The sequence below is a fragment of the Octodon degus genome, unplaced genomic scaffold (assembly GCF_000260255.1).
Source record: "Octodon degus isolate 3935 unplaced genomic scaffold, OctDeg1.0 scaffold00052, whole genome shotgun sequence".
Lineage (NCBI taxonomy): Eukaryota > Metazoa > Chordata > Mammalia > Rodentia > Octodontidae > Octodon > Octodon degus.
Genome location: NW_004524628.1, coordinates 12,624,020 through 12,647,833, shown reverse-complemented (window position 1 = coordinate 12,647,833; position 23,814 = coordinate 12,624,020). Strand labels below are relative to the sequence as shown.

General features: G+C 47.6%; 1 protein-coding gene across 1 annotated transcript in view; it reads right to left on the bottom strand.

The window, feature by feature from the left end:
• Positions 1-7: 7 nt before the first annotated feature.
• Gcc2 (GRIP and coiled-coil domain containing 2) overlaps positions 8-23,814 on the bottom strand; it is a 38,495-nt gene continuing 14,688 nt past the window's right edge. The window contains exons 10-23 of the mRNA XM_023717372.1: positions 23,125-23,244; positions 22,171-22,335; positions 21,506-21,610; positions 20,606-20,768; positions 17,450-17,550; positions 17,287-17,364; positions 16,024-16,161; positions 15,351-15,472; positions 13,406-13,582; positions 11,313-11,530; positions 5,290-5,481; positions 3,643-3,794; positions 1,269-1,470; positions 8-466 (exon numbers count right to left, since the gene is read on the bottom strand). Coding sequence (XP_023573140.1) covers positions 396-466; positions 1,269-1,470; positions 3,643-3,794; positions 5,290-5,481; positions 11,313-11,530; positions 13,406-13,582; positions 15,351-15,472; positions 16,024-16,161; positions 17,287-17,364; positions 17,450-17,550; positions 20,606-20,768; positions 21,506-21,610; positions 22,171-22,335; positions 23,125-23,244 — 2,004 coding nt within the window. The 3' untranslated portion in view covers positions 8-395. The remainder of the gene's footprint in view (positions 467-1,268; positions 1,471-3,642; positions 3,795-5,289; positions 5,482-11,312; positions 11,531-13,405; positions 13,583-15,350; positions 15,473-16,023; positions 16,162-17,286; positions 17,365-17,449; positions 17,551-20,605; positions 20,769-21,505; positions 21,611-22,170; positions 22,336-23,124; positions 23,245-23,814) is intronic.

The window sequence follows — 23,814 nt, the reverse complement described above, 5'->3', positions numbered from 1 at the left end:
GCGCCCTGACAGCTAAGCTCAGCAGAGGGCACATCAGAGGACAGCTTCAGCTGGCAGCAAGAGGGCTGCAGTGTACCAGCTTCATCACCCTATATCCACCTTACCAGCGAATCCCTGTCACACTGTGAAACTGGATCTGCCCAGCAGTTTATTAAGTTCCAAATTCACAGGCTGCCCGCAGGTGCCCAGGCTGCAGGGAGGAGCAGCCAAGTTCCCAGGGGCGCCTTGGGCCCAGTGTTGGCTGCTGTGCTTTCACTTCAGGCCGAGATGTGCGGCCCATCTGACACACATGCAGAATACAGGAGGACATAGACACCCTCAACAGAAGGACAGCCACGTATGTGAACTGGCCCTCAGGATGAGTCCCATTGGGCTGAGGAGCCTCCTGCCCCAACCTATCGAAGTCCAGACCAGCTGTGCAGATAAGAGGCCCATCCGGAGGCCCGGGATGCGTTTTCCTCCTCACCTTTAGGAAGTGAAAACAAAGCAGTATTACATTTTTACAGGATGAAACTGACATTCTACAATTACTCTACAATATAAGCAGTCTGTGCCATCTAGGACATGTTAGAATTCTAAATTGCTCTCTTCTTCCCAGTACAGGGGATGAAACCCTAATGCATGCCAGGCAAGTGCTCTATGGTTTTTTTTGAGATCGGGTCTTACTACGTAGTCCAGGCTGGCCTTGAGTTCACTATGAAGCCTACCGGAGTGCTGGGATTACTCCTTAAGAACACCGTATGATGTTGGGTTGGGCCTCGCGGCACACACCTTATGCCAGCATGCAACAGGCTGAGAAGGGACCACAAATTTGAGCCAACCATGCCCCAGCAACTAGAATCACTAAGACCCCGCCTCAGAATTTTACAGAAGATGGTGGTGTGAAGGCAATGGGTTCAAGTCCTGGTGCTGGTGGAGAAGCAGCTGCATGCATCTGCGAAGGGAGCTGTGGCTCTGACTCATGCCGGGGAAGGCCAGTGCTGTCCCTGCCTGCCTGGGGTGGGCATCTTTGAACTGAGAACAAAACGGCACGTGCTGGGAAGTGCAGCGTAAACCTGTCAGCTCAGTTCTAGGCACAGACGACCGCAGGGCAAGAGGACACACCTCAGCAGTGTGGTACTGTGCTGGGCATGAGGTAAACAGCTCTAGCTGCCAGGAAGGGCACAGCGTCCTCTTTCACAACTAGTCCCCAGCTATGCACAGGACCGCAGCGCAGCTACAAATCCTTAGGTTAGGGTGGTAAGTGCCCAGATGTCCCCTCCGCATACCCTGCGCCACAGTGGTGAGCCTCCCCTTCTCCTCAGGGCTCAGATGCAACATGGTGTCAATGACAGGAAGGAGCCTCTCCCGCTCGCTGCCAGGCTTCAGGAAAATGAACTGTAACAAGACATTCTTCAAGTATTCCAGGTTGGCCACAGACTTCTCTCGCTCTTGATTTCTTTCCAGTCTTCGTATTTCACTTTTGAGAAGCTGGTGTTGGAGAAATGAGTTAGGCATGGGCTTAGCAGCTACTGGCCAAACACAGCAGACAGACGCGTGAATGCAGTTTTCCATTTCTTATCCCTGAACATCTCCCGCATGCCAGTGAAGGAGGCAAGAGCAGAGGATGGGAAACAGGAGGAGGGGTGGCAGCGGCTTTTTTTTCGTGTTTTTTTAGTACAGGGTACAGGGTCTACAGGGTCTCACTATGGAGGTCGGACTTGCAGTGATCCTCCTGTTTTCAGCCTCCCAAGGGCTAGGATTATAGGCTCGTGCCACCATGCCGTCTCAATCGCTCTCAGTGAGCCGAGGGTGGGGCCCGGCACTGCACCCTGGGGATCGAACCCTGGTGGCTGTGCTCTAAGCAGGCACTTTTTAGTCTGCTATTTGGCTGGCCCTGACAGCAGCTTCTGAAAAGGGAGCATCTGTGTGAACACACGTCCCACCTCAGAAACTCGGGGCTCCCGGCCACGGGGCGGGAAGCTGGGCATGGACCAGTCCATAAAGGCAGCAGTAAGAGTTCCCTTAGTCTCTCTCCTAAAATCTAGGTTCATTTAAGAAGTGACAATAGGCTGGGTGCGGTGGCACATGCCTGTAGGCCCAGCCCTGTGGAGGCTGAGTCATGAAGAGCCCCACAAGCTCGAGGCCTGCCTGGACTACACAGGGGGATCCTGTCTCAAAAAAGCAAAAGCAAAAAAAAAAAGAAAAAAGAAGACAGTAAAGTCCGGGAAATCATGTGAGTATAGATCTACAGAAAGGTCACATGTTAGAGGCTGCAGAGGCTCACGTGGCTCCTAATTAGGCGCTGTTTTGACTAGCAGGGGAATATCGTTTTATGGAAACGTATACACAGATATTTAAGGATGGGATGTCAACATACATAAGGTTTGCTGTGAATAAGCACATAATTAAGCATTAAGCAAACTACTCTGGCACGGACAGCTGGTGGCCCTGCAGTGGGGTCAGCTCTGCATGGGCTACGCAGCAGGGAGGCACACACTTTGCAGACAGACAGGAGTCCAGGTTCTGCTGTATCACATACCATCTCCATTTTTCTTTTCCAGAGATTGTTTCAGTGCAGTGTATATGTGTGTGTGTGTGAGTGAAATTCAAGGCCTGCATCATGAAAACTGCTCAATCAGCATGATGTTAACTTTTTTTGTACCACTAGGGATTGAACTAAGACCTCATGCATGCAGAGCAAGCTCTCTACCACTAAACTGCATCACCTTTTCATTTTGATTTTAATGTATTTAGCATAGGGCCTACAGGGTCTCACTACGTAAACTGGACTCATAGTGATCCTCCTGTTTTCAGCCTCCCAAGCACGGGTTACCAGCGTGTGCCACCACGCTCAGTCTCAGCGAGCCCTGGAGTGGGACCCGCAAAGCACATTGCGAATTGAACCCCCGCCGCTGTGCTCTGCCTAAGCAGGTGCTTTAGTCCGCTGAGCTACCTGGCCAGCCCTTTTCATTTTGTTTGAGACAGTGTCTTGCAAAGGGCTGGCCTTGAACGTGTCCTCTTCCTGCCTCAAGCTCCCAAGCTGCAGGATCCAGGTGCACCACTGTGCCTGGCAGAGAGCTTTACTCTTCAATCCAGTGGGCCCCAGTGGGAAGGCCTCGCTTTAGGAATGTCAACCGCTTGCCACATGCCCAGATGTTCCTGGTGGTGCCTTTAAAGAGGAAAGGCTGCCTCTGCTACTCTCCACCTCCACATGGGGGTGCTAGGTGGCCAGTGAGCGTCCTACTACTCACTAATCTGAATCCTGGGAGCGCTCCCTGCTTGGGTTTAGGGTGCACAGAACTGAACTCAGTGAGTTTTACTTAAGTACACCTGGAACAATGACATGTAAACATGCTTAACTTCTAAATCTCTTATGGTTTCTTAAAGGAAGTAGAAATTAAAAGAGTATTTACATAATAGATACAAAAGCACTGAACATTTCTTACCTACACAAATCTATTAACATAAAGAATCAAGAGGTTGTGGGCGGGGAGATAGCTCAGTAGAATAAGTGCTAGCCTGGCAAGCACAAGGGCCCAGTTCCGCCAAAGAAAAATGGAATCAAGAGGTTCCAGGCGCATGTGTGCACTGCACAGGGCACTTCGGGCTGAGGCCTCATCCCCCAGCATTCCCTGTGGGCAGCTGTGGCAGTGGCCTCACCTTGACTTGCTCCATGAGGATGGCGTTGGTTGCCTCCGTCTCCCGAAGCAGGCCATTCAAGTGCTCCGCACTCTTTGTGGTGGAGCTGAGCTTCTGAAGCAACTCTTCTTTGGTAAACTCAGTGTGCCACAGAGGAGGCTCTGCAAGGTGTTCTAAGAATTAATTTTCAAACACAGAGATGACGGATTCTAAAGAAGGGCAACACTTAGATGTCGTACACTGCAGAACTGCTAAGCCTACTTACTCTCTTTGCTATTCATCTACTCAACACAACTCAGTTAAGATGCTATTTAAGGGCCATTGAAATAGCTCAGTGGACTAAGCGCTGGCTTAGGCAAGCACAGGGGCCAGGGTTTGATTCCTGGGACCACACGCAGTGTGCCACCCTCCACCCATGCACTGAGCTAGAGATGGAGTCTGGGGATGGTGGCGCATGCCTATAATTCCAGCACTAGAAAGGCTGAAAACAGGAGGATCACTAGGAGTCCAAGCTGTGTAGTGAGACCCTACACACACACACACACACACACACACACGCACACGCACACACGCACACCCCTAAAACACCATTTAGTGCATGTAACAAAAGCAGACTGCAGCAATGTGCAAGAGTTAGTTCCACCCCAGCCCTGCGCGCCCAACGCTGCTGTGTCAGGCTAGTGTCCTGGACATCGTCTCTTCTGTGTGGAGCTGGGTAGGGAGGTCAGGGTCTGGCGCAAGTTAAGTCAGCACTCACCACTAGCTACGCCCCCCCATGGCCTATTAGTGTCATCGTGCATCCTCTCTCCACCTGTCAGTGTTCCATGAACTTATGCCATTTCTCTTGTATGCGAGGGAAGCACCCCACCTACCAACCGCTGCATCATGGCCCTCAGAAGCAATTCCTATGAGGTGGGGTAGGTATTAATCAAATTTGATACTGACTCTACGAGTAACTCTGGCTGCAACATAAGGCCAGAGCTGTCTGGAGACTAAAGTACCTCACTGTGCACGCTGCCCAAGAGCACGCCTCGCGGCTTCCATTAAGCAGTCACTAACCACTGTTATGGCTGACCTTCATTATGCCCCAAACGCCCACGTTTTAAAGCCTGGTCCTCAGTCTGAAGTCTTGTTGGGAATACAGAGAGGTGGGGTTGGTGGAGGACATGGTGGCTCCCGGTGACAGTGGGACCCCAGCTACTTGCCGTTTCCCAGTTGCAGTGAGGCCAGGGGCTCCCCAATGTGCCTGCCTTGTGCAGGCCCCAAACTAGAGCCAGCCAACCTCTGAGCAAAACCTCTGGAAAGGTGAGTTAAAGTAAACCATTCTTTCAGCTGCCACCTCAAATGTCCCTTCACAGCGATGGAAAGCTGCCCAACACTGGGTGCAGGCAGCAGCACACATCAAAGATGACGAGAATCCCCAAGTCATCACAGGGACACTGACTGCTAGGAGCGCAACAGGCCAATGCTGTGGCTCATACAGTACAGCTGCTGCGTCATCACCAAGTGGGGAAGCAGACACCGCCATCCCCTCGGGGGTGGGGACCGCTATCATCCCTGATGGGCCTGCCCTGGGATAGCACTAGCACCCTGTTTAAAACAGAGATTTGCTTCCCATTGCAGGAAAGTTTGAAGGGGCTCAAAAGCAAAACAAAAAAACCACCTCACCCAGCTTTGTCTCAGGAGAGCTGAGCAGCTGCTCCAGCGATGGTGCAGAGGTGCTGGCAGAAGACACGGACTCTGCGTCTGCCGTCTCCATCCCCTCACCCTCTTCGCGGGTCACGGTGTGCATGTCCACAAGGGTCACATCGGTGGCCCTCCTTTCTCGCAGGTTCTTCATGGACTGGCCAGAGGCTGTGGCTGTAAGTGTGAGATTGTCCCAGATGGATAGTCAGGCTCAACAGATGGAAGATTAAAATGATCCAGGGAATGTCAGGTGATGTGGAAATTACATAATGAGAATGCAAAGAGAGAACTACTAGGGGCTAGGGATTAGCTCAGTGGCTCAAGGCCCTGCCTGCCAAGTGCAGGGTCCTGAGTTCAATTCCCAGTACCACCCCCCAGTGGGAAAAAAAAGAGAATTTCTAAAAATGCCCTAAAAATGTACTCACTGAACTTTTAACCACTTGGGTCATTCAGGAGAAGCTACAAGTTAATTGTGATTAGCTAACATAACCTGTTGGATAACATAAAGCTCATAAAACAGCACGACTGATGTCTATTCATTTGTGGAAAAGTACTACCTCCTGCCAAATATTGGTAGAAATGATAAAGCTAGATCCCAGCTATTGGGATTGCTGCATCCGACCTGACAGGACATGTCCCTGACAGCAGGCATGGCTTGTATCCACTTCACAGCCCTGGCCATCTCTCCTCGGCAGTCCCAGCACTGCCGGCCCGTGCCCACACCCACACCGCAGCCTCGAGGGCAAAACCCAGGCTCCTGCACATGGAATATACTTCCTGCCAAGGACTTTTTTTTCCTACTAGTTATACTGTTTTATTTCTTTTATTCTAAGAAAAAACCTAAAAATTTAAAACAAGATAATAGGAAGGTAACAAGGGTTAATGTTGTATATTGTTATCTTTAAATCAGTTACTCAGAGTACAAGATACCAGGATTTACCTGTCTAAACAATATTAGCACAAACCTCTCCAATAAATTAGAGAATAGTTAACTACCTTTAATACACATACACCCTCACCCACATGTTTTTGCTTTTCCTTTTTCTCCTTTCCACCAGTCCAGCTTATCTTTCCTTTGGACATTTCTTCCCATTTTATAGTATCTACTGCCCATTTTGGACTTCTTACTCTTAGCTTTTCACACTAGGGAGACAAGACATTCCCACGTGTGCGTCTGGTTTATTTCACTTACGAGCACGCTTCAAGCTGCATTCCCTTACCTAACAGTCTCCACTCTGCCTTCCTTCAGGGCTGAGTACTGCACTGTATAAAAAGACCTCCTCTTGTTTATCCTCTCCTCAGTTAGTATGAGGGGCGTGGGGGCTGTCTGCAGGATGTAGCTGTCACAAATTGTGCTGCTGTACACACGGGTGCACACGTACCACTGCAGTGCGCTGTTCTCAGTGCTTCTGGGAAGACACCCAGCGGAGAAGAGCCGGCTCGAGTGGGACCTCCTACCTAGCGTGTGGAGCCGTCCCCACGCCGATTTCTACAGTGCTTATACTAGTCTGCACTCCCGCCAATGGCGGAGAAGGCTTTTCTCCCACTGACCCAGTAGCATTTGCTATTGGATTTCTTGATGACAGCATTTCCAGGGTGAGATACAATCTCAAGTGTTTTAATTTGCATCTCTTGAATGACCAGTGATGTTGACTATTTTTTCATATATTTATTTGATGTTTACATGTCATCTGAGAAGCGTGCATTCATCTCAGATTCTCATTCTTGGATTGGGTCTTTAAATTTGTGAGATCTGATTTTTTCAGTTCTTATATGTCCTTGGTAGTAATCCTGTGTCTGAAGAAGAGCTGGCAAGCAATTCCCCATCTCGTAGGCTGTCTCTGCATTGTTTGTGTTTTTTTTTTTTTTGGTGGAACCGGGGATGACCTCAGACCCTTGCACTTGACAGGGAAGTGCTTATTCTACTGAGCCATCTGCCCAGCCCATTTGTGGTTTCTTTTGCTGAGCAAAGCTTTTTAATAAAATGAGATCCCAGCGATTAATTCTTCATGATAATTCCTATGTGATTGTGGTTTTACTCAAACTGTCTATACATGTCTACAAGCGTTTTACCTATTCTATTTTCCAGCAGATTTAATGTTCCTCTTTTAATATTTAGATTTCTAATCTATTTAATTCAGTGCATGGTGAAAGTGGGTCCAATCTTAACCTTCAGTGTGTGCAGAGCCAATTTTTCCAGCAATATTTATTAAACAGGCCATCTTTCTTCTAGTGAATGTCTGGCACCTTTGTCACAGATAAAGTAGCTGAGTATACCTGGAGTTATTTCTGTATCTTCTAGTCTTTTTTGGTGGAACCGGGGACTGAACTCAGGCCCCTGTGCTTGCCAGGGAAGCGCTTATTCTACTGAGCCATCTCCCCGGCCCCTGGTTTGTTTCATTGATCTTCCTGTTTGTTGTTGTTTTATTGCTTGCACCACACTGTATCATAGCAGCTTTACAGTACAATTTCAAGTCAGGGATTGTGATGCTCTCTGCTTTGCCTTTGTTGCCCAGAACTGCCTTTGCTATTCTAGGGCTCTTGTTCCAAATGAATTTTAGAATTTTCTCTAACTGTGCAAGACATGCTATTGGAATTTTGACCACGATTACATTAAATCTGCACAACAGTTTTGGAAGAACGACCATTTTTCACTATAATGGCTCTTCCTTGCCCAAATGCAGAGGATGTCTTTCCTTTTTTTTTTTTTTTTTGCGGTACTGGGGATTGAACTCAGGACCCTGCACTTGCCAGGCAAGTGCCTATTCTACTGAATTATCTCCCTGACCCCTACTTTTTGATAATTGCTTCAATCTTTTTCAGAGTAGCTGTCAATGTAGAGTTCTTTTCTATCCTTCCTTAGATTGATTCCTGTTGGAAGCTGCGGAAGCTGGAAAATTGGTCAAATGTGTGCAGGTGGGACTGGGCCTCAGCGCCTAAAGCAAACACGCCCCCTCAGTCCGGAGATACACATCCAGTCTGGCTAAGGCTGGCTACTAGGCAACCTTGTGTCACATGTTACTACCTTTGCAAAGGTATAAACAAATACCCATTTTGTTTTGCTGCTGGGTTCATCTCACCAACCAGGCAGAAGAGCTACCACCTAATCCGGCTTTTGTCTTCTTGTCTATCTTTTCCTCAATCCTGTCGCATTTCTCCTCGGGTAGAACCAATCCCTGGACCCTATGGATTCCTAGGTGTCTCATTTTATTGGATGCTACTAAGAAAGGTGTTTCCTTAACTTCTCTCTTTGGTATGCATGTAGAGAAAGGCTACTTTTTTTTTGTCTTTTTGAGACAGGGTCTCAATATGTAGTTCAGGTTGGGCTTCACTTTCTAGCCTGGGCTAGTCTCAAACTCACAACAATCCTCTGGCAGCCTCAGCCTCCTGAGTGCTGGAATTACAGGTATGAGCTACCATGCCCAGAAGCCTATTGCTTTTTGAATGTGGACTTTGTAACCAGCTATGGAACAATTTGCGTATTAAATCTAGCAGTATTTTAGTGGAGTCTTTTTTTAAAAAAAATTATTTGGTATAGAGTCTAGCTATACAGCTGTGACTTGCAGTGCTACTTGTCTCAGCCTCTGCAGCACTGGGATTACCGGCATGCACCTCCTCACCCAGTTTCCATGGCTGCCCCAGTGTGGGGTATCAAGGGTCAGACCCAGGTCCTCGCACTGGTGAGGCAGGTGTTCATACCGTCTTGGTGTCTCCCCAGCTCTTTCAGTGAAGTGTTTTGAGGAGTTCTATGTAAGGTTTCATGTCACCTCCAAATAATAATTTAACCTTTTCCTTTCCTATCATTATTCTTTTTATTACTTTCTCTTATCTAACTGCTCTGGCTATAGTTTCCAGGACTGTGTTAAGAGTGGAGACAGCAGAAATCTATGCCTTGTTCCTGAAGTCAAGCAACAGCTTTCGGTTTCCGTTCACCTAATACGATACTGGCTGTGCTTTAGTCATAGACTGCTCTTATCACAACGAGAAAAGGACCATCTATTCCAACTTTCTGCAGTGTTTTATCATGAATGGGTGCTGGACTGTTTATCAAAAGTGTTTGTTGGGACCGGGGAGATGGCTCAGTAGAGTAAGTGCTTGCCTGGCAAGCACAAGGGCCTGAGTTCAATCCCTGGAAAAAAAAAAAAAATAAAATAAAATAAAATAAAATAAAATAAAATAAAATTTTTTAAAAAAGTGTTTGTGCATCTACTGAGATGACTATGATTTCTGTCGTTGGCTGTTAATATGGTGCATCACACTTCCTAATCAGCATACGCTCAGCCATCCCTGCATTCCTGGGATGAACCCCACTCGGTCACGGTGTATAACCTACCTGGTAATTTGCTGCATTCTGTTGGCTAGTGTCTTTTTTGCTGGTGTTTTATTAAAGATTTTCACATCTATGTTCATTAAGAAAACTGGTGTATAATTCTTAAGTCTGATCCTTGTCCAGTTTTGGCATCTGGGTAATGCACGCTTCTAGGTATGAATTTGGAGCTATTGATCTTTTTTCAATTTTATCAAAGAGTTTGAGAAGTAGTAATTAGGTCTTATTTAAATTTCTTGTAGAATTTAGCAGTAAATCTGTCAAGGCCAAGAATTTTATTTGTTGGCAGACTTTTAGTTATACTACAAATCTGACTGATGTTTGTTTATTTAGGATTTTTATACCTTCTGATCCAGCTTTGGTAGTTCATATGTATCTAGGAATCTCCATTTTTTTTACATTTTTCATCTTATTCAATACAAGTTTCTAAAGTAGTTATCAACGACCTTCTAGGATTTCTGGAGGGTCTGTGATTTCATCCTTTCACTTCTAATCATGTGGATTTGAGTCTTTTTCTTCCTTTTTTTGCTAAGGCTGGATAAGGATTTTTCCGTTTTATTTAATCTTTTAAAGAAGCAACTGTTTGATTGATTCTTTGTGTTACATTTTTAGTTTCCAATGTGTTAATTTCTGTTCTGATCTTTAGAATTCTCTCTCTCATACCAGCTTTTCACTTAGCCTGCTCTTCTTTTTCTAGAAATCTGAGCTTTACCACTAAGTCGTTCATTTGTGCTTGCTGTTTTTCCGACATGGGCATTCACTGCTGCTAAGGCTTTCTTGTTGGCTCCTAATGAATGTTTGCAAAGAACCGTAGAGTTTATAGAATACAGTCATTTCAGGTATATTACCTACCTGATGCCAGCTAATCTAACAAATTTAGTAACTTGTTCATTGCCAATTTAGGGACAGCGGTTCTAGCTCAGATTTTTTAAACTTCCAATTTAATTTTCTACCTCATGAAGTCGCCCATCTTGTACTTTGCAGCCCATTTCTCCTGGCAGTCCTTCTGAAGCTTTGTCTTGGGTGTCTGTTATCTGGGCAGCTGCTCATTCTGCTGCCGACTCCTAAATGCTGGTTTCTGATCCTGACTAGTGACTCGTGGCTGCTTGTGCTCCAGGAACATTCTCCATGGGAAACAAAGTACCAACAATGCAGGAATGAAATATGTGGCCATCCTGGCTAACACTTGGTCATCTGTCCCTGGAAGCAGAACGGAGTATGTCCAGTGTGGCTGAACTGAAACTCCAACCAGGCCAACATATGAAAGGGAGGAAACCATGTGGTGTTTGCAGGCCCTTGTCCTGTCTAACTATAGGACAAATGCATGTGATGGTCAGCAATGGAAAGTACCAAGCATCCAAAGGTGAACCTGAATTAGGTTCCACGCCATGACACTAATAAGAGAGTGACGTCTAAACCCAACAAAAAGCTAGCGCCTTTCACAGAGGGTGATAAATCCCACACAAACTAGCATTCCCAGAGGCCACACGGGCTGACAGAAGTGTAACAGTCAAGCTCACATGGTTGAAATATCTTCTCAGTAAGCAATCCAACATGCATCAAATGCACTTGTCTGTCACCATGAAGGGCTCCACTTTCCTGTGAATCCGCGACAACGCACTCAAGTGACAAAAGCATGTGAAAGCACGAGCTACCTGCTTCCTGGGTACATACATACTTCGTGTGGTCGGCTCACTCTTGAGCTGGAAGAGCTGAGCTTCCACCTTGGAGAGCTGCTGCTGCAGGGTTTCCACTGTCTTCCGGTGCTCATCCTGCAAGTGCCGCACCTGCTCTCGGAAGCTGCTGCGGAGGCCCTCGCTCTGGGATGTCAGCTGTCCCACCATCTTTGAATGCTCAGACTTTATGGCCAGGTTCTCGGACTGGATGGAACACAACCTGCAGAGCAGGAAGACCTGGGTCACATGGGAGAGTACAGGCTGTGTATCAACACAGGCTTCTGCACAAGCCCTAATGCAGCCCGGCGCATGACTGTCCTCTCTCCTAAACATCTAGAGCACACTATTAAGTTACAACGTAGGAGACGGCATCCTAAGCCAAATGAGTTCCAGCACAGCATTCTATTCACCTTGGAAGTAGAAGACACTGAGACAGAAATCAACTCAGTTGACCCCTGCCTGCTATGCTCTAGTGATAGGGTAAAGCTGAGCGAGGTCTCCCCGTTTGGCCTTGCCTAAACTGCCCAGTCCTCCGCCCTTTCCCACCTTGTTAAGACTTCACAATCACGGAAGAGATAAGGGAAGAGGCAGGACCAGTTAAATAAAGTAAGAGCCAGATTCTACGTCCACAGGCACGACACCCTAGCCCAGTCACTACTGCAACCTAGGAACCTACATAAGCCAAAGGGGGACAAAGATCTGGGCCCATGCCTACTTCCAATTCGTGGGGTGTGCATCAGATTCTAGCTAACTGATGAAAACTTATTCCTGTAACTCGGTCTCCTCTGGACAGTAAGTGCCGCCATTACAAGTCGGGTGGCCAGCTGCCAGCTGGTTTCCACGCATCCCGTGTCTCAAGGTGGATGCAGGATGCTGGATGAGAGACTGTGCTGCAAGGTCCATCAGAGAAAAGAATTCTAAGTAGAGCATAAGCTAATTACACCTTCAATCTGTCCACTTCTTCTGCCAGCCTTAGGTGGGAGCTTACGGAACACTTCAGAGAGGGAGTCGTAAAGCAAAGTATCTGCGTGATCTGAGTTAAAGTGAAACACCTGAACAGAAGACCTGACTTGCTACGGCAGCTTCCCAATCTCTGCACGTAGGACTCGCTGGACAGCCTGTTAGAAACAGCTCTGTGGTTTCCATGCTAAGCTGCTGAATGAGTCTCCAACAGTGCTCCTTGGAAGAGTGATGTGAATAAATTCCCAAGAGATTTTTACCAGAGCCTGCAATTCAGGAACCACTACTTTCAATGGCTTTTCTGTTTTACAGGTTTGGTTTGGGTAAAATAAAGAAATGGAACTTTTTACGTGAGACACATGACTATTCTGTGACAGAAATCCAAGCAGTACAGAGAACACGTGAGACAGAGGGCATCCTGACACCCGCCGGAAAGTGCTCAAAGAACTCCTTTCTTCAACTCCCCAAGAGATCACGACCACCTCCGATTTCCTCACTGTCGGAACCAACATTTCTTCTTCTTTTTTTTGGCGGAACTGGGGAGTGGGCTCGGGCCCTTGCCTGGGAAGCACTTATTCCACGGAGCCGTCTCCCCGGCCCCAGCATTTCTTGCTCACAATAATCACTTTGCTGATATTTGAGCGTTGGAACAATTATAACAAGGCAGGACAGGCTGTGACAAGGCTGCAAAGCTGATGCATATTCTTCCTCAGTAAGACCTAGTTAATGTTTGCCTTTGGTGATGAGGAGAGTGCTTATGTCACACCTGAACTGGAAAGCAGCTCTCCTGGCGGTCAGGTCGTAGCACTGGGGAGTGAACACAGAACCTTCACACTGAGCTACCTCTCCAGCATTCTGCCTTTTGAGGCAGGATCTTGCTAAGCTGACAAACAGCACTTCCAGAGCGCTGAGATTCCAGGTGTGCACTGCCACCCCTTGCAGGGGCACTAATGCTGCCAGGAAGGCACAGGAGGGGCAGATAACACCACGTGATCCTAAATATGTGAAGTAGAAAACCAGCCCAGAGGGGAAGTGCTGAGCCTTTGGAGAAAGCCTACTTCAGACTCTCCACCCATATGCACCCCAAGGAGTGAGGCTGACGCCCCATGTAGAGCAGGCACATGCAGCCACCTACTTCTCCCGCAGCTCCGCCTCCTTGGCCACGGTCTCCTGCAGCATGCGGTTGTGCCTCTCCAGCAAGGTGTCATGCTCCAACTGCAGCGCCTGCAGCTCTGACACGCTGGCCTGCAGGTTACTCTGGCTGTCCTGAAGCTTGATCTTCAGCTGGTCAACCAGCATTTCCAGGTGCTCCCTGAAGCAGAAGAATATATAACAGCTGAAGGAAGCAGGCCTCATTTTGTGGTTTCAAGCCTATTTTAGTCATTTCACCTTTGGATTCCAGACTCCATGCTTGTGGACGGTTCTACAGGGCACAAAAGAACCCAGACTAGGGTTCAACATAATACATTCACAGGCTGTCAATTTCAGGCACTACAGTTATAGAACACTCTCTCCTTGAAGTTTCATATTCTAAGGAAACAGGCCACTAAATGCTATCAAACTAGCTTATTTTATGTTAAAGGCCTATGTCATTAGTTAAACAAAATCTACAGTTTGAAATCAACTGTTCTGAAAATGCTGTTAGACCAAATCAGAGTGAAAGGCCTTTTTTGGGCTTAGAAAAAAAAAAAAAAAGATCTTTTTTGCTTAGTTAAAAGCCACAATTCTTCCGTATCTTATGCATAAAACACTATTACTGTCACTTTTAGCAAATGTACTTAATGGGGTGCAGGGGACTCTCAGCAGCAGGGCACTTGCTTGGCATGCAGGTGCTGGATTGGCTCTTTAGCATAGAAAAACGAAAGAAAAAAACCCAACTGCAACGGTGGCACAGACCTTAGTGATCCCTAAGGCGGCTTCGGCACAAGGATTACAAGTTCAAGGCCAGCCTGGCAACTTAGTCAGACCCTGCCTCAAAAGGAAAAGCGGCTGCAGATGCTGCTGGAGCGGCAAGCTGGATGCCTGAGCTTAATTCCCAGCATGAGGGAAAAAGGAGGGTGTTTAATGTATATAATATAATGAAAATAATGTGAACCCAAAATTCAGGCATAGTAAAAAAGGGCTCCTGCAAATGGCAACACTTTCTATTTACTAAAGTGCTAGAATCTAACCTTGGCCAGTAGTCAACCTCAGCTTTATGGGAACTACTGCTGGAGTCTACAGGCCCACACTTAATGGCTCCAAACCATGGATCCCTGGGCCACTCAGGACAGTGGCAGCTGCGCAGCTCTGCACAGAGGTTGCCAACGACCCACCTGCTCCTGTCCTCAACACGTGCGAGTGGCTTGCTCGGGGTGTGGATACTCAGTTGAAGCAGGATGACATGATCTGCTACTCAAGTAGAACCGAGAGGGTGCTAATACAGCAAAGAAAAACTGTACTCTAAGCCAGAACTCAGTACTTAAAGTTTTTTGTCCTTGTGTTGTTTGGAACAGGCTGGCCTCGAACCCGTTAAGTAGCCCAGTGGGCCTGGAACTCACAGTGATCCTCCTGCCTCAGTCGCCTGAGTTCTGGGATTATGTGTGTGCCGCAAGCCTCACCAACACTTCTTGAAGTAAAACTTAGCAACTTCTGTTTGGCTAAACAGTGAAAAAGCACTGAGAAAGTGTTCTTATTCTTTACCCTTCTATTTCCCAAACTGGAAAAATGAATCCCAATTTTATTTTTTTTAAATGTACTTGGTACAGGGTCTCACTACACAAGATCCTCTGTCTCAGCATCCCTAGTACTACGATTACCGCGCCTGGACTTGAATCCCAATGTTAATGTTCAAATTTCTACTGTAATGGAGCCCAGCTACGGAGAGACTGAGGGCAGAGGCCGCTGGCACTGAGCTGACAGCTGAAGACACCTCGGGCCCAGCTGCTGCTCGCTGCTGTCTCGACCGCGTGGAATTCTGCTCGGTGCTAAAGCCGAGGTCCCGGCCCCCTGGAGCACCTGGAGCAAATCCCTGCAGGTGCCAGCCCATGCAACCTCACGCTGGGCAGGGGACCTTGTGAGCTTCCAGCGTTAAACTTCACCTTTCTTGTTTTGCTCCCTCGGTTTCAACCTGAGACACAGACTTATTTTTCTGCTGTTTCAGGACATTGTGAACTCGGACTTTGTAGCTTTCAAATTCTGAGGTTACAGCAGCTTGTTCTGCCTATAACATGAAAAGAGAGAAAACCATTTTCTACCACAACACAATCTTATTTTCAGAGGTCAACGAACGAGGTGAAAACTCATTCTTGAAAATAATTTGTTAACTTCACCAAAAAACATACTTATGTTGTTCTTATACATTTAAAAATGCCTGAATGGGCGGGTGAGATGGCTCAGTGGTCTAAAGCACCTACTTAGAACAAGCTAAGCTCAAGCAAAGCACAGGGACCTCGGTTCAATCCCCCAGCACCACATGCCAGCCCGCCTGCCCCCTGGTGGGCTGAGCTGGCCACACACTAAATAAATAAATAAATAAATATTTTAAAAAATAAAAATGCCTGAATAATGTAATCTTCTCTTTCCGGGAGATCCATCTACCTCCCGTAAGCTTCAGAAGGGCACTATCTGATTCTGGACCCCGCACGCATTTTTCTCTCATCGCAGCCCTGCTGTAAGGCCTCCAGACCTGCACTTCCTGTGGAGTGGTGAAGCCCCACCCAGTCCCGCGCACTCCCACAGTGCCCACCCGGCGCCCGCCCCAGCTGGCTGCACCTTGGCCGTGCGGCTCTCCTCCTGCAGCGCAGCCACCCGCTGCTGGAAGGCGCCAAGCGTGCGCTGGTGCCGCTCGGCAGCCACCTTCAGGTGCTCCTGCAGCTTGTGCTTCTCCGCAGTCACCTCCGCCAGCTGGATCTAGGGAACAGTGCAGGTTAGCATGGCACCCGGCGGGGCTCACCTGAGGAGGGGTGTGGAGGTGTCAGCACTAGAGTGGGGACAGCAGGAGCAGAACAGTTTCACACTACAGTAAACCAACAGCAGTCAAAAATCACAAAACTCCCAGACTGCATATTTCATTCTCATTCAGTGAAATAGCTCAAGCCTTTTTATATAGTCTGCCAAAATGAAACAAAACAAAAAAACTGTACCCACACTTCAGAAAGTAAAATAGTATGATACTTTTTTCTTTGTATGTTAGGGAAGGGTCTACAGGGTGTTCGGGGTCTCACCACTAGACTGGACTCGTAGTGATCTGCCTGTTCACAGCCTCCCAAGAGCTGGGATTACAGGTGAGCGCCAACGCCAACACACCGTCTCATTTGCTGTCCCAGAGTGCCATGCCCTGGGGTGAGGCCAGCACAGCCGGCCCGGGGACTGACCCCTTGGCCCTAATCTACTGAGCTATTTGGGTGGCATACTTTTTCAAAAGATAGTGTTAGCCTCACATGGAGGCCCTAGAGGTCCTCGATACTGCACAAAACCCACCACAGGGCTGGCCTTAGAGAAGCACTGGAAACGCGGGTGCAGCAGCCTCATGGCCAGGGCTCCCCAGCAGCAGCTCAGCCTCCTAAGAACGTCCGAAGGCTCGAGACCACCACTTTGACTCCTGCAACTGCAGCAGCCAGAGGTCACTTGAATTAACCTCACGCTGTCACAAATTTAGTATGAAATCAGGTAAGCTTTTCTTTTCCTGAAGTGTGTATAAAATTTGTGGTGGACTCTGTATTTGTACATACGAGGCAGGCCCGTGAAGCCATTTTATACACGGGTTCTCTGACTCAACGACATTCAGAGGGTCAAGGTGAGGCCGGGTCGGCCACTCTACGCTGCACTGCTCTGCAGCACGCCCACAAGTGCGTGCAAGCAGCCCCGTGGGAGGCACTCGCGTGCTCCACCAACTGCCCGACTGCTCCGCGTCCTCAGAGCAGCAGGACCTCTGGCCCACCAGGGATACCACCAGCCCGCTGTCGCGTGTGCACTCAGAGGGTCGCTCCCTGCCACAAGGGCGCCCCTTTCCCATCTCAGACCCCAAAGTCTTACTTTGTAGATTTCGCCTTGCTGCTGGCTCGCCTCCAGATCACCCTTTAAGGATGCGTGAAGAATGAGATGATCAGTTTCCTACGAACGAAAAGAGGGCTCGGATGGAAAGCACAGGGACTCGTCATTCGACCCCCAGCCAGTCCCAAGACAAAGAGTCACATACTGCTTGCTTGGCGTCTGCCAGCTCCTTTTTGGTTTTCACAAGCAGCTGCTTGATCTTGGCGTGTTTCTCCTCACGCTGCTGCAGGGAAGACTGGAGCGAGGCTGCACCCAGGCAGGATTTCGGCAGAGAGAGGAAACAGTTGGCGTGAGTGCTCAGACACCTACCCAGAAAGAACCGACTTTTGCGTTAACCCTTTTTTTTTTTGGCGGAACTGGGGATTGAACTCAGACCCTTGCGCTTGCCAGGGAAGCGCTTATTCCACTGAGCCATCTCCCTGGCCCACCTGTGTGTGTGTGTGTGTGTGTGTGTGAACTTACTTCTAAAAGAAACTGCCACAACTCGTTATTGTGGAGTGCTGCAGACATATGTGGCAACAGTGGCAACCAACGATGGTCACCTCCCGGAACCCTCCCATACATGGCCAGGCATGTGCCACGCTGACATGCTCTGCAGTGTGGCCCTCGGCTGCTTCCACAGGGACAACCTGACTGGACACAGCGGGCTCACTCCTTCACATTCAGTCGGTGGCTGCTCTGGTGCACCCACGGGGACCACATCTGACCAGAATGTGGGGCTCACATACCCCGAAAGACTCGGGGAAAAGTCTGTCACACCCTGAACGGTACCTCTCTCTCTGAGTCCATGCTGCATCATCTTAAAGCAAGTCTGTTCATCTGCAAATATTTCTGAATGCATCTCTAAAACCAGGGTCCAGCTACGATTACTCTATTTCTAAAAGATAAGCAGAGGTGCTGAGCATTTCCTGTTCGGTCACTGCAGAGGTGCACGCCTGTGTCTGTAACAGCGACTTAGGTGTAGTAACGTTTTGTGGAAGGAACTGTTAGTGAAAGAAAGCTCGCGAAGGAACAAATGTAAAAAATAGACAAAAACTGTCTTGCTGACAAAGGCAAGGAAGAACACCAAGCAGGGACAAGTAGATTCACTGTGGAGGCCACAGGCGACCCTGCTGAAGCTATGGGAGGCGAACCAGGATCCAGGCTGAGGCCTTGTCACAGACAGTGCGGACTTTACTCTTTATAGGAAAAGCAAGACTGCCTGCTTCCAACTTAGCCCGGCTACGTGAGTGGTGGCGCTGCTCTGCTGAAGGACCTGGTACACAACAGCAGAGGCAAATCCGTACTCCTGAATACGCCTGGTTATCAGGGAGAGGAACATTTTAGCTATGGTTCTCATGGTGAGCCCAGTTCAGTGACTTCCCAGCAAGTACTTGCCACTTTCCAACACTACACAGTAGGAAGCTCAGCTCACCTACAGAGCCTTGCGACTGCTCTAAGAGTCCTGAGACCAAGCAACACCAAGGCGCACTCCTAGGGTGACACTTCGTAAGGCAACGGAAAGCAGTGAGTGCCAGCGCAACAACACATGGCTACACAACCCGCACGTCCGTCGACTGTTCTACTCCACGCAGAGGAAGCACCAAAAAGACGAAGGAATGGAGACAAGCAGAGATGAAACACTACTTGAGGAAAAACAGCATCTCTCGGGAACGATCAGTAACCTCCCAGGCAACAGTAGTGAGAATCCAGCTGAAGGGCTAGGCATAGTGGCATGGCCTGTCATCCCAGCACTCAGAAGCCTGAGGCAGGAGGATTGCTTTGAATTCCAGGCCAGCCTGAACTAGACAGCAAGACCGTGTATCAAAAACCCAAAATAAATAACCAAATAAAGTTAAATAAACATATCCGGCTTACTAGGCAGCGAGTGAAACTGCGTTTGCTAATGCTGCCTTCACCCCCAATCCTATACCCTGACCCCCAGTTACCCCACACCCCTGGGCTCCTATACCTTGACCCCCACTAGGCCTCCAGGTCCTACACCCCAGCCCTGCTCCTGCCCCTGGGCTCCTACATCCCAACCCCAGTTGCAAGACACCCACACACTATCAAAAAAAAGTGCCACAGACTCGGCTTAAAGCCAAAGGATAGAAGACAGACCACATAAATAGTAATAACATACGGCCAGGTGTGGCTACATCCGTCAGTTACCACCAAAGGAGAGTACAGAGAAAGGAGTATTGTCGCAGATGCAGACCTTTCACAGCAAGAGGCAGCAAATAACTAGGAACATGTGACAATTTTAAGCGTACACTCGCCCAACACCAGTTTCTAAACACAAGAAATGGAACACTAACAGGAAAGGGAAGACGGCCACAACTATGGCGAGAGACTGCAACAAGCCACCGCGAGTACTTGGCAGCGCGAGAGACAAAGCAGCAGCATCAGAAGACGGGCGCTGGAGAGTGCGCTCGCTCGAGTTCGCTCCAATGGCACACTGTCAGGCACCCAGCAGCGCTCCTGGAAGCCATCCCAGGCTCAACAAACCTGAAAGGGCTGGAGTCACGTGCAGAATGTACTCTAAGCACAAGACCACCGCTAGCGATTCCTAAAGAAAGACACGTGAAAAGAGCCCTTTAACAGTGTGCACAGGCTGGGAGACGCGCTCAGGCAGTAACCCACGCTCCCTCCTGCGCTGGGCTTTAACCTTTTAAGTATTCAGAAGGTAAACGATACTTCTTAGTAACCGTGTATTGAAAAAGAAATAATGGAAATAAACAATAATATGATCTGAATTAAAACAATACATCAACTTGTGAGATGGACAGGGAAATCCACAGCTTGCAACGCTAGCAGGAGAAGATGTTCTATGGGTAAAATGGAATCCACCTAAAAAGAAGTATTTCAGTCCTAAACTTTCCCAGTTTGCTGAAAACCGCAATGTGGGCAAGGATAATTTTACTTTAAGTTATGTGTGTAACAGGTACGTCAGTGTTTAAATGCGTCAGTGCGCCAGACACTGATGGGGACCACAGGCCTCCTACTGGCACTGGCACTGGGCCTCGACCTCGGCTCCTCAGGAAGGCCTGGCACCAGCTCAGACGCAGCTGGCCGCACCAAAGGCGATGGCAGCCAGTGCCCACGCCCCAAGCCTACTGCGGAACGATCACATGGAAAAGAGAGAGTGGAGGGCTGGCGAGATAGCTCAGAGGTATAACGCGCCTGCTTAAGCAAGCTCAGGCAAAAGCGAAGGACCGCGGTTCGAGCCCCGGCACCACATGCCGCACTAGCCCGCCCCCAGGGTGGGCTGAGCTGGCCACAAAAAATAAATACATAAATAAAGTGAGAGCAGAGTACTCACTCATTTCTTCTTGTAGGGTTTCTTGTTTCTGTCTTTGAATTTCTACTTCTTGCTTCAAATCTTCTATCTTGCTGCTTTTATCAGTTAGCTGTTGACTGAATTCTTTCGTCACACGTTCATAGTCCGCTATTTCCATGTTCATCAGGGTAGTCTGCTGGGCATCCTGCACATTTTACAAAAGACTCACAAATTACAAGTTCAGTTAGTTTCACTCATAAGATCACTAAGATGGTGGCGCAGGAATAACCGGGTTCCACTACGTGCTCGCAAAACAGGGGCAGTGTGAGCAGGGAGGAAGAAGGCGAAGCTGCATGCTGTTTCAGTTCCTAACTTCATAAAACATTTCCTAACATTTAACTCAGGCTTTTCAGGCTCACTGTGTTGCATTAAAACTTCCATCGACCAAGACCAGGTTCCAGTCTGCTCGGGCTCTTTGTAGTATTTTTTTTTTTTGCAGAGCCAGGGATTGAACTCAGGCCCCTGCACTTGCCAGGGAAGCACTTATTCCACTGAGCCATCTCCCCGGCCCTCTTTGTAATATTTTAATATTTAAAGTGGACTACAGAATTTCTTTAAAGCCTAATTTCTGGAAAAGTAGAGAAAAACTAGTGAAAAGTCTAAGAATAAGACAAACTGCAAGCTTTGATAGTAATGAAGCCTTCGTGGGTCATATAACAATCACAAACAGGAAACACCACACCAAATTCTAGTAATTCTTGAATCTAGATTCTTCTGCAAACAGGCACTTAAGAGAAGTAAGTTAAAATTTCCAATGACCGAGGCAAACTTTACAAAGGGTTATCTGAGCAGCATAAACAAAACCCACCAGCACCCTCTTGGTGGGCACCCACAGCTCAGCGATGAGGGCACCCGCCAGCTCTGCCCGAAGCTGCATGGTACCTTTTTAACCAACTCTAATTCTTGCATGGTTTTCTGAAGCTGTTTCTTTTCCTTTTGGAGTTGCAACTGAAGTTCTTCAAGCTCACTTACAGTACTGGCATGTTCCTGAAATTAAAAATAAAAACCATCCCATAACCCAATCAAATTAAAAAGGCATTTGTTAGAGGTTATAAAATAAATCTGAAAAAACGTAAAACATAAGCCCAAAAATGACAGCTTGGAGTCTTAAACTTGGAGGTGGCACACATTAAAGAATCAATGATCTCTGCTACTTTCAACCAATACTACTTTTTTGTGTTTTTCAGACTGGATTTCACAGTGTAGTTCAGGCCGGCCTTGAACTCAACTCGTATCCTGGGTGGGCCTCAAACTTGCAGCGATGCTCCTGCCTCTGCCTCCTGAGTGCTGGGATAACAGGTGTGTGCCACCAGGGCTAGCCACCAATGCTCCTTCTTCAGATAGCCTCCCTCTCCCTTTCTAAAGACAGGGTCTCACTCTGCAGTGTAAGCTGGCCTTGAAGTCATGGCATTCCTCCTATCTCAGTCTTCTAAGTGTTGAGATTAAAGGCATGAACCACCACACCTGAGTAGGAAGGCTTTTCTTCACTTAAATATTTTGATAAAAGTATCATTGGATATGCGATCATTTTCACAAGAGGTGTTCACCTTCAGCTTCTGTTCTTTCTGAAGTTTTTCAGCTTCTAGTTCTTTGTCCACCACAACTTTGGCTCTCTGGACCTCTAAAATCTGTACTTCTAGTAGCTTGGCATTGGACTGAAGCGTCTCAATACGAGCCAGGAGATCTTCATTATCAGAGGTTAATTTTTCACACTGGAATGACAAATGACTCATGACTGTCACATGCAGAAAGTGTAGGAGGCAGAGGCAGGAAGAGTACATTAAAAAGACCGCTGGCCTAGTGTAAAAACTGAACATTGCACGATCAATTCCACAGAATGACAATATTAAATCAACAGTAAGTTTTACGGGACGGGGAGATAGCTTGGCAGTTGGAGTGCATGCCTGGCAAGAGCAAGGATCCAGGTTCGGTCCCTGGTAACACATGCTGTGTTGGCCCTGGAACCCCTGGCGTGCCACGCTGGCCTCACAGCCAAGCATGCATGGTAGTGCACACCCGTAATCCCAGCACTGGGGAGGCTGAGACATAAGGATCACTACGAGTCTCAGCTGCTTAGTGAGACCCTGTACCAAAAAAAAAAAAAAAAAGTTTTAAAAAGTATCTCTGGTGATGTTAAAATAGTAAAATTTCTAAGAAACTAGATACACTGCAGAGTTAAAAGGAGTCAGGAAAGAACACAAAATTCAGATGAATACACTCAATCTAAAATTACCTGACAAGGGCGGAGGAGATAGCTCAGTGGTCTAAGCGCCTGCCCGGCAAGTGCAAGGACCCTGGCTGGATCCCTGGCACTACAGGCCATGCCGGTACCGCATGCCATGCCAGCTTGGCCCTGCGCTGGCTGCCAAAACCAGGGGTGGCGGTGCATGCCTGTAATCCCAGTGCTGGGTGCTGAGACAGAAGGATCACTACCAGTCTGAACTGTGCAATGAAACCCTGTACCAAATAAATCAATCAATAAATAAAAGACTTAAAATTACCTGAGAAGTTGAATTTCTTAATTGTTTGGTAAGGTCTTCCATGTGATGCTCAAAATTATTAGCACGTTCCTTTTCCATATCCAACTGTTCTGATTGCTTATCATATTCCAATAAAAGATTCTTCAACAAAGAAAAGATTTACTTCAGGTTATTGTGCACTCACTCAAGCCATCCTGATGTAAACTTTGACTCCAGATGCTTAAAAGTTTTTACAGTGGAAAATATGAAAATGTAAATTTGCACACAAAATGACACTAAACCACAAAAAATATAAGTTTACACATGAAAATATGACAAAAGATCAGTATCCTTAATATAAATCTTTATTTTTTTTTGGCGGAACCGAGGATTGAACTCAGGCCCTTGCGCTTGCCAGGGAAGCACTTATTCCACTGAGCCATCTCCCTGGCCCAATATAAATCTTTAAAAAACACATTAGAATCTATGTCAGTGCTTAGCCACCTTCCGTATACATCAGGCCCTGGAGCTGTAATTTAAGAGAACTTACCACCTTATTTATTAGTTTCCTCTAGACGTAGGCCAGGGTCAACCTATTAACTTTCTCCTTTGTAATTTCATTTTTTTTTTTTTTTTTTTTGGCGGGACCAGGTATTGAACTCAGGACCCTGGGCTGGCAAGGCAAGCGTTTATTCTACTGAGCTATCTCCCCAGCCTCTCCTTTGTAATTTC